This window comes from Suricata suricatta, chromosome 3, assembly GCF_006229205.1.
Source record: "Suricata suricatta isolate VVHF042 chromosome 3, meerkat_22Aug2017_6uvM2_HiC, whole genome shotgun sequence".
NCBI lineage: Eukaryota > Metazoa > Chordata > Mammalia > Carnivora > Herpestidae > Suricata > Suricata suricatta.
The window spans coordinates 172,741,721-172,752,340 of NC_043702.1; the positions used below are offsets into that span (position 1 = coordinate 172,741,721).

Here is a 10,620-nt window from a genome sequence, read left to right on the forward strand (position 1 = left end):
ACAAAAACTGTGACGGTGTCTCCCCGTCCTCAGGGAGGGTCAGCGCTGTTGACTGTCCTGAGGTCCCCAAATCAGACCCGTGCAAGCAGCTGACATACCTGCACTCAGATCCAAGGCCCTTCTCCACCATCTACCGGAAAGCCAGGCTTTCTATGCTTGCCTTGAGGTTGTTTCTTGTTTTCTTGTTTTTGGAGTTTTTTTTTGTTTTGTTTGTTTTACCCCCAGGGAGATTTTAAACCTGAGAGGCGTCTGTGCCCAGTGCCGAGGTCTGCATCCTCCTGTGAGGAAGGGTGACGTCTGAGCACGGAGGTCTGTGTCTCCTTTCCCCGCCTGGTGAAGGGCTGCCCTTTCACAGAGGGTTCTGGGATTCCAGCTTCTTTTCATGGCATGTGGCCAGGACCAAAGAGACGGGCATCAAAAAATTGTTTTAATAACTGAAGAGACTGTTAATAGTCTTTAGGTTATTAGAAGGAGAACTGGAGCCCTGGGGGCTCTGAGGCCAGAAGCTTCCAGGGCTCACGTGCTGAGCTCTGCTCTGAGCGGGCCCAGCGGGAGCTGCGTGGAGGAGGGGCCCTTCCCTGTAAGGTCTGGCTCCAGGGGCGCAGTCCTCTGAACAGTGCGTATGATCACACGTAGGAAGGGTCCTGTGCACTTGCTTCACATATGCCCTCCCGCGTCTCCCCTCCCCGAAGCACCCCCCTCAGTCTCAGGTGTTGCCCTGTTGCCCTGAAGGCAGGGGTCCAGCACTTCCCTCCAGGACAGAACCTCCCAGAGCGCGGGGAGGCCAGTGAGGCCACAGAGGGAAGTGACGAAGGCTGCACTGTTTTAGGGAAAGTCCAGTTTCCCGGCATTGATGGAGGAACGAAGACCAGGCCCTTCTCTCCCAATGGGGTGACACGTCCTCAGGGAGTCACGGCTGGAACCCTGCTGTGGGAGACAGACTCTGGGCCACAAGGCATGGAATTGGACTGCACGAGTCAGGGCAGTGCTGAGCGGCTGCTGGACTGGGGACGGGGGCGCGGTCTCACTCATGATCTCACGGTTCGTGATTCGAGCCCCGCCATCAGGCTCTGCAGTGACAGCACAGGGCCTGCTTGGGATTCTCTCTCTGCTCCTCCTCTGCTCACACTCTCTCTCTCTCACAATAAATAACTAAAAATTTTTAAATGTTCCCAGTAGGCAGACCGCACAGAACGCTGCAGGTCTCGGGACACACGGGAGGACTGAGGTGGCCACGGCCGAGCTGTGGGAGCTGGGCAGCCCTCCCATGGCGTCTCCCAGGGATTTCTGACTGAGAATCATGCACATTCTCCCACTGGGGTGGGGCGGGCGGCGCTCAGGGGCGGTGGGAGGTGAGGGGGGCCTCCATCCCTCCTGGGGAAGAGCTCACTGCAGGTGAGGAGGCAGACTCTCCCTGACTAGTGGGGTGCAGCGAGAACCCCGCCTTCCTACCGCCTGTTCCGAAGGTGGGGTGCGGCAGAAGAGAGTCAGGAGCCGTGCCGCGGGAGAGAGGTTCGCAGAACCAGAAACATTTAACTCAGAAAAGAGGTGTCTCGGAAGAGACATGACGTCATGGCAACCTCCAAGGTTCAATATCAAAAGGGCCGAGTGGGGAGGGGCCGGCTCCCCAGACAGCACTGCCCTGAGGGCTGAAATAAGCCATTGGGTGAAAATTGCAAGGAGGCAGATTCATACTCAATAGAAGGCAGAAATGTCTTCCAATTAATCCTGCCCAAATAATAGAAAAGCCTGTTTTTTAAAGTGGTGATAATAAATTAGCAATACTGCACGTTTACATCTATTAGGTTGAACCATATAAAATTGCTGATGTTCAACCATTTCTGACCTAGAAAAACAGCAATTTCATATGGCCTGACTTACTACATTTTCCCATCTCAGAATAATTCCCAAAGTCCTTTTAATGGCCTGCAAGTCCTCCCAAGATCTGCTCCACCTGCCTTTCCAACTGGATTTCCTACCTCTTCTCGGGACGCCCACAGCAGAACCCTTGCTGGGTCTTGAGCCCTTGAAACTCCTTCCTGCCCCAGGGCCTTTGCAGTTGCTGTCTGCTCTGCCTGGAATATTCTTTCCCCAAGCCTGCCCTTCCTCTTATCTTACTGCACACCCCCTCCTCCGACCACTCTTGCTGTCCACCCCCTTCACCTACTCTCCGTCTCCCCCGCCCCCTGCCACTATCTGACATCAGTTTATCTGCTGACCCCTTCACCGTCCTGTGAGGGACATGAAGGCAGGCACTCTGTGTTGCCCAGGGCTCGGAACAGTACCGGACACAGGGTACATATTCGACACAGATTTTTGGCACAGATGAGGAAACCAAGGCCCCGAAGGGTCCCATGATTTCCCCAAAGACACCGAGCTGGTGCCTGGAGAAGCCAGAGGGAAGTCCCAGAGTTAGATTCCCAAGTCCAGACACCCTGCTTTCTGGGCCCCCGGGTCTTGATGCAGAGCCTGTCTGTCTCTGAGACGGAAGAGGGGCCCCTGCTTTCGGTCTAGTTGGAGCAGGTGCCCCAGAGGTGCCCTCAACTCTTGAGTAAAAGAACCCGTCCGAAGGCTCTGAGGAGAACGCAGTGGTGTCCTCTCCCAGGTCCCCGTGACCGGTCCTCACCCAGGTGCCAGACCAGGAGGTGGGCATGACTCTGCCTGGAAAGAGATCCCCAGAAGAGACACTGGTGGGGACGTTCATCTGAGCCTCAGAATATGAAATATGCCCCAGTTTGCAAATGAATGCAGGATGTGTTTGCATAGCGACCACCAAGAGAGCAGTATTATGTGGAGAGGAACAAAAAGACAAAGCTCCCAGCTCCATTCTGGGAGCTGCTGGCTCTGCTCTCCCCGGGAGGCTGCCTCTGTGCAGCTAATTACAGTGAGTAAAGGAAATGGAAAAGTGAGGAAGTGATCTTTCTCCTCCCCCAGGTTCCTGCTTTGCACAGAGCTGGTCTTTTGGCTTTAGGGCCTGGGGGCCATAGGCTCGGTCAGGCACATCCCTGCTATCAGGTCACCGGCCAGCTGCCCGTACAAGCGTGCGTGTGTGCGGCCGGGGACGCTGGGGGCAGGAAGGTGCGTGGCGCAATGCTGCAGCGTCAGTGGACCAAAGTAATCAACTCACGTTGGAACAGCATTTAGCCGTGTGCGAGGCGTTTTGTATATCCCATCGCACTGAGGACTTGCAACGTTTTACAGACCAAGAGAAGGTAGCTCAGAAAAGCGCGCTGATCAGCCCGGACTAGCAGAGGCGTGAGGCAGTGCTGGGGGGCAACTGCTGACCACTCACGAAGTCTCTCAGGAAAGGGGCAGGTGCCCAACCCCCCTGCCCCCAGGCCCATGGTCCTGTGCTAGGGACTCTGTCGGGCTCAGAGATGGGGAGGGGAGCTTCATCAGTGCAGCCCCCGCAGGGGAGACGTGAGCCACAGAGACGGCTAGCTTCCGCATCGGTCAGGACGTGCCGCGTGACAAGCAATTCCACGAATTCCTTAACAGAGCAAAGGCTCACTTCTCCCTCAGACTACATGGATGGGCAGAGGGGCTCTGCTCTGAGGAGTCACCGGGCGGCCCGCTGGCACGGAGCTGGGCCATTGGGGATAAACGAGCTCCTGTGGCTGGGAAGGGGGAGGAAAACCCGGGAGGTCTCACACTAGCAGTAAGTGCGTTGGTCCGGAAGCCACCTGTCACTTCTGTTTGTCATGCCCTGTGGCTCAGACAGGTCAGGTTGGCCTTGCCCGGCGTCCAGGGGTCTAGGGAAGACTTCCTCACTAGTGAGTATTGGCCACGTCCATCTGCCCCACCAGCTGACTTGAGCCAGTGCTTTGGGCCACCATGCTGTCACAAAATGCTAAACTGTCCAGGTGAGGTCCCCTCAGGGCTCTGCATTGCTCGCGGTCCCCTCCTGCTCCCCACGCTCTGTTGGGTGGTGAGGATCTCGGGCTTCAAGTGTCCTCACTTTGAGAGGAAGGTACTAATGTGTCCTGCGCAGCACCCTGCTGTCGGAGCACATGGCTGGCTCCAGCCGGAGAGAGCTCCCCTGTCCTGGGGCTTCCCGGGAGGGAGCAGAGGTGAGTAAGTGATGAGTCAGGCAAGGCTTCCTAGAGGAGGCGGCCTTTGAGCTGGGCCCTAAAGACAAGTAAAACCTGGAGATGAAGAGCAATGGACAGGCAGGCAGGGCAGGGCCCCAGGACAGCCCTCCAGCTACGGCAAACCCTGGAGAGGGAGGGAGGTTGAATGAGCCCGTCCTCTGGGAAAGTGGTCTTGATCCAGTTCGGTGGGTGGGAACCCTGAACTTGGTGTGAGGGAGGGCAGAGCCGAGCTCCTGGAGGCGGAGGACCCCACCAGGAGGGAGCGGCTTTTAAAGCAGGGCCTGGTGAGGGTGACTTGTCCTCAGGCCGAGCCGTCACAGGAAGAAGCCTGTGGCCTGTCTGGTGCCCAGAGCAGGGTGATACCCAGGCTGGTCCCCAGGTGCACCTGCCGGCCCGTGCTGGGCTCTAGGGATTCGGAGAGGAAGACAGAACACCCCCTGCGGACCCACAGCACAGCAAGCGCCGCCTGCCGCCCCTGGGCTAAGGGAGTTCACCCAGGTCTCCGTGTCTGCACACACGTGATACTTCTCCTGTTTTTCTTAGTCTGCTGTTTGCTTCTGGATCCCAACTCTCAGGCCACGTTTTACCTGCACCAGTTACTTTCCTGGCAGCAGCTTCTGGGTCCCCCGTCACCTGGGCCTCTTGGTGCCGCCTAGATGGAACTCGCCTCAGGCCACCTGCAGGTTCCTGGTCCTGGACACAGCCTCTCCCTCGGCGGGGGGCTCTGGGCTGTGACCTCCAACCTTCCCATGCCTCCCTCTGTCCCCAACTGTGTCCTGTGTCCCTTGTGCCACAGAATGGCTGCTGCGGATCAGCTTTAGTTTGCTTGGCTGGTTGGTGGATGATGAAAACAATAAACCCTTGTATTTCTCTGATGATTTATAGCTTTCAAAACCATTATCTGGGGGCGCCTGGGGCGCTCAGTCGATCATCAGACTCTGGGTTTTGGCTCAGGTCATGATCTCACGGTTTGAGTTCAAATTCCGCATAGGGCTCCGCGCTGGCCGTCTGGAGCCTGCTTAGGATCCTCTCTCTCTCTCTGCCTTTCTCCCCCCTCAAAATAAATAAACTTAAAAAAAATCGCACATTGTCTGAAAGCAACTTTTCCCCCCAGCGATCTTCAAATGCTCCCGTGAAATGTGCGGAAGCCGCTGCACACCAGTATTTTGAATTTCCCGGCGGGATGGGCCGTGGGGGGTGCCAGGCACCGCTCACAGCCCCTCAGTCCTGGCCGGAAGGCCACAGGCCTGCTGACTCGCTCTTTCCCCAAAGGGCTGCATCTCAGGAAAAGGGGGGCCAACCCGGCTCCTGCCCCCTGCCAGTTCCTTCGAGGTCTGGACCCCAGGTTCAGACGTCCCCTTTCCGGCCCCATCATCGGATTTGGCGCCAGACTTCGGGCGCGGGGTCCCCAGGGCCCGGACCTCCCGCTGTCGGCACCCCACCCCCCAAGCTGCCCCCCTTCCCAGACCTCAGGGCTCTAGGACAGCCGCAAACATAGACAACAGCCTGGAGGGGACACAACGGTACCACCCAAAGTCTCTCGTCTTCTCCGCCGAATTTGACCATTTCACCCCCAATCAGGCGAGCTCTAGGGCACTAACGCTGCTCACGTGCGGAATAACACAAAACGTGGTCCTTTTTAAAACATTTATATTTATATATATAAAAAAATTAAATATATATAATATATAGTGTGTTTGAGACTAAAAATATAGTACATAATATTTAAAAAAAAGGAAAATGAAAACAGGCAGAATAGGAAAAGGCGTGAGACACAGACACGTTGCTAAAAACCTATGATGGTCTGTCCTAACAAAAATAATATTTTTTTCCTCTTCTCTTGTCATCATGGATCCATTTATCATCGGGGTTTGGAGGAGAAAACTCAGCTGGAGCCGGACACGCGGGCTGGGACCCCAAGGGCGGTCGGGGCCGAGAGCTGACCCCGGGCCACGAGGCGGTGCTGAGTGAGGCCGCACCTGCACCGGCAGCCCGGGGAGGGGTGGGGGGCAGCGTCTGACCTCCAGAAGCACTCAGGTGGCCCCATGGCCACCGGCCCTCGGAAAGGCCAGCGGTCTGGCCAGAGAAAAGCCGGAGCAGGGGCGGGGGCTGGTGGGAATGTGATAGTTCTATGCAAATGGAGTTGCTATTATTATTTATTATTATTATTTTCACCGTTATTATTTTTTAAGGGCAGGCTTGTACCGGAACCACCCATATAGCCTATGACCTCTGCGCAGCAATGAATTCTCCAGGGACGGGGCCTGGAGCCCCTCACAGTGACGCGAGAACATGGGGACCCGCCTCCCCCCACCCCCATGCTGGGGACTCTCCGGGGGCTGCACCCTTCTCTGCCCTTGCCACCAGCCCCAAGGCAGGAGACCAGGCCAAGTAGGCTGGCCTCCAGGAGAGGACAGTACTCTGGGGGCTGGGGTGGGGGGAGAGGGAGGGGAAGGCGGGGTCGAGGAAGTGGGGGGCTAAATGCCAGTTTTATAGCCTCTTCACAAAAATAAACACCCTTCCAGTCACATCCCTTGGTCTGTGCGCCTCAGCGTCCCGGGACCATCTCCCTGCTGGTCACACTGAGTCAGGAGCTTTTCTGAGCCTTTCAGGCGCCTCCCCAAACGGTGACCCGCTCAGGACACACCGGAGCTAACATGGCAGAAAAGCCAGGGTTGCTGGGGCTGGGGGGGCCGAGGAGCGCAGCTGTGTGGACAGAAGCGTCCACACAGCGAGGAGCGAGGCAGCGACCGGGCCAGTTCTGTCCAGCTGGGGGCTTGGCTTTGATGCGGTTTTCTTACCACCCGATTCCTGGCTAAGGAGCCCAGGACCTGTGGCTCCTGACCAAGCGTGGGGACAAGAGGGGCCCGGGATAGGGTGCTCGTCCCAGAACGCTGCCCTCACAACGAAGGGATGAGAAAGGGCCAGGGGACCTGCAGACAGGGTCGAGCTGGCCTTTGCCATCCCAGGGCTGGCATTCTGGGGAGCGGCGCTCCATCCCTGGTGGCTGTCCTTCCTGACCCCCCAGGACTCTGGGGCTGGGCTTAGAGGGATTCAGGATTTAGGGGACCGGCTGGGCCCCCCATGAGGAAAGAGACTGAGGCTCAGCCAGAATCACAAGACCTCTTTGAGATGCAGAGCTGATGTCCTAGCTGCCCTACCCACCTGTCTCTACTGGCTGACCTCTTACCCGCCGATTCACAGACTGGCTGGCCGAGCTCACACCTCACCCTCCGCGGAGCTCAAGACGCCTCAGCCCCGAGGCTCACCTGCTCAGGGAGAACTGTGCACCATCCCCGGGCTCCCGAGGACGGAGTTGGGGGTGGCTGCTCTCACTCTCCCTGGGTCAAAGCTGCCGGGAGCCAGGGCACCAACGAAAGAAAGTCCCCCTGCCCTGACCTAAACCGGCAGCATTCTGAGTGGGTCCCCAGGTGTGAGCGACCATTCCCAAGGGTCAGAGGATAATCTCACCCCAATTTCACCGAGGCTCAGGGCATGCTCTGTGGCCGCCTGGGATCCAGGGGAGCCTGGTGGAAACACATTCGCAACACTTCCAACAAGAGGCCCACAGTGAGAGCTTTTGTCAAGACAGGAGAACCTTCCAGTCCCCCTCCCTCCCCCGCTCACTCACTTCCCCACCTCCTTACAGGGGCAGTGGCTGGACCCTACACCTCACTAAACGAATACAGCAAGAACAGAATAACTCTAGGATGGTGCAATCCCCCCTCCCCTACTTTTAAGGCCAGAAAATCAGGGGCAATAAGTGTAAAGAGGTTAGGCCAAGGTCACTCATCAATGGTGGCTTCAGAACGGGGCCCCAGGTCTCCTGACCCTTAGTGCCTTGCTCTTCCCACTAAAAGGAGAAGGTCAAAGGTGATCAGGATCTCCACGGTGACCGGCTGGGGGGGAGCTCAGGCACCCTGCTGGGGGGCCCAGCCTCAGACAGCAAAGCGCTATGTTCAAGGGCGCCTTTGGCTCCCCAGGAAAGCAATTCCATGAAGCCCGACATGCAGGTCCAAATTCAGATTGTTATCAGACCAGCGTGCAAGCTGCAGAGAGCAGAGAGGGCCCGGGCTGCTGGTGTGTCTGTGCCTTGCACTGTGCGGACTCGATACCCCGGAAGCCTCGGTTAATGCGTTAAAGGGCAGAGAACAGGGCCGTGGCTCTGTTAACAAGCCTCGGAAAACTCATGGGCCCTGCAGTGTGAGCTGAGTTAGCCAGTGACCTCGGGCCCCTCCTCTCCACCGTTTCAACAGAACGGGCCCAGCATGAAAACCAAAAAGGGGGAAACAGAATGTGGCCAAACCCCAAACACAAATGAGCATTTTTGGGAATATCCCTAAAGTTTAAAAAGCCATCAACATCGTTAGACTTTGTTGGGACTATGAACCTCTTGTGCTTCTGCAAAGATAATCAAAATGGGCGTGAAGTCATCTGCTCAGGAGCCTGCGTCCTTAACAGACCTTCTCCTGGGGCTCACGTAGAAGGACTCTGCGGGGTGTCAGATCCCACGGGGCAGGAGCAGAATTCAGCCGGAGCCTGGGCGAAGCCCCCACCTGGCAAAGAGCCCCCCAGGATTTGCCCCTGCTGAGGCGGAGGGGGACACAGAGGCAGCCTGCTAAGCGGGAACCGGGCTACCTTCTCCCTGGGCATTAGCTGGTCCTCACCAGCAGGGATGGTGAGGAATGTCACCCCACAGACCCATCCGCAGAGGTGGCGATGGCCCGTGGCTGATGAGCATGTAACTCATTAAAACAAACATGACTAATGAGCGGTGACCGCGAGAAAGGGCAAAGCGCGCTCTGGGGATCGCCCCGGAGGCCCCGCCCATCGGGAGGAGGGGAGGCCGGGCGGGGCACAGTTCTCTTTGGTCAGAAGGTGGCGGCTGTGAATGGCCATGTGGAATGTGTGTGTGGGAAAAGCATGGGCATGACAGCCTGCAGTGCCCTCCCTGTGCTACCTTACTGGGTCAGCCCTTCCTTCCTCTCCAGGCCCCTCACCTGCCGCCCCCCACGTTCTGACGGCTGGAGTCTAGGGCTTGCAATACCTGTCCCCCGTGGCCACCCACACAGGGCTGGTCAACCAAAGCGGGACACTCAAGGCACTGAAAGTGGAAGAAGGAATCTGATTGGTCCAAGGAAAAAAAAAGACACTTAACAAGCCAAAACCTGTCGACAGACCGGTGTCCCCAGGAGGTGGCCTCTCTGACTAGCTAGCTGTTGGGCCGGACAGGGTGTCTGAGAGCCAGGTCCCCTCCCTAAGCCTGTCAGAGCCCGTCGGCGACAGGTCTTACCACCTGAATGTTTAAAAATGGATTCAAAGTGCTTGGAAATGGAGAGTAATGGACGGTGTTAGGAATCTGGTGGGGAACAGGTGCCCCCGCTCCTTCCCATTGGGACTCGGGTGGGGGATTCCCTACAGCTTTTCTTTTCCTCCCCAAATGAGGTTTTTATTGTTTTTGTTGTTGTTGTTGTTGTCTTTGAAGAACACCCTATCGCCTCCCACCCTCGCGCCTCCAGCTACCCAAAGGTAAAGCCCAGAGGAAGGGCCCACTGGGGAGGGAAAGGGCTCTTCTAGAGGGGGCTCTGGAAACTGCTCTGTGGCCCACAGCCTTCCTGCTGGTGAATCAGACCACGGCTCCTCCCGGTTCCTTCCTCCACCACGACCCTGACCTGCCCGGCTGGCCCTGCACGGAGCAGCAAGAAGGAGGGGAGGGATGGTAATGGAGAAGCCTGGACCCTGCAAAGGGTGACAGACAGGCGTCCACGGTGCGCAGCCCCCACGGCTAGCACTGACGCTCATCTCAGCCCAACGACGGCTGGATCTGAACTCAGTGCCAGGGCTGCCGTGTGGACAGCTAGGAGAAACCCACCTGCTCCCACCTGTCTGGGCCAGAGCCACCCAGCCCCGCCCCCGCGTGTCCCCTCGGCCCACACCTGCTGCTCCTCACACAGCCCTGTCCACTTAGGGGAGCCGAGAGGGGTGGGACAAAATGGGAATGCTAAAAAGTGCCCCCTAGGCTCTCCCACAACCTAGGCTTCCCTGTCCCCCCACCACCCCTGTGTGGGGCCAGGAGAGAGCACAGGTCAGAAGACACTCGTCCTCCCGAAGAAGAGGGAAGGGCAGGCCCAGGAGGCTGGGGCATGCATAGAGCACCATCCTCGGGAAGGGGTGTTTCCGGGAGACCTGCTCCCCACCTGCCGGGGTGGCGGCAGGCCGGTCCGGGAGGGCCCCCTGGCAGCGAGGCGCATCGCCCCTGAATATCAGGGAAGGGCCGGAGAGCCGAGTCCTCTGCCCCGCAGAGGCGCCCCCGCGCGGCGGCGCTCCGGGCCTACACGTGAGTCTGCATGCGCTGCTGGAACCGCTGGCCGTAGTCCGCGTGCTGGGACGTGTAGGAGAAGCGCGTGGCCGTGGCGTACTTGCCGATGGGGTCGTAAGGCTCGTACGCGGTCCGCTCCAGGCCCGACGGCGGCGCCTGCGGGTAGCCCAGTCGGTAGGTGGGGTAGCCGGCGGCCGCGGGGAAGGGGTG

At 58.2% G+C, this 10,620-nt stretch overlaps 1 protein-coding gene and 1 long non-coding RNA gene across 2 annotated transcripts in view; one reads left to right on the forward strand and one right to left on the reverse strand.

The window, feature by feature from the left end:
• Positions 1–9,543: 9,543 nt before the first annotated feature.
• The window catches only part of KIRREL1 (kirre like nephrin family adhesion molecule 1), a 14,553-nt gene continuing 13,476 nt past the window's right edge, over positions 9,544–10,620 (reverse strand). The window contains exon 14 of the mRNA XM_029935867.1: positions 9,544–10,566. Coding sequence (XP_029791727.1) covers positions 10,423–10,566 — 144 coding nt within the window. The 3' untranslated portion in view covers positions 9,544–10,422. The remainder of the gene's footprint in view (positions 10,567–10,620) is intronic.
• LOC115288512 overlaps positions 10,504–10,620 on the forward strand; it is a 5,793-nt gene continuing 5,676 nt past the window's right edge. The window contains exon 1 of the long non-coding RNA XR_003907040.1: positions 10,504–10,584. This is a non-coding gene — a long non-coding RNA (uncharacterized LOC115288512). The remainder of the gene's footprint in view (positions 10,585–10,620) is intronic.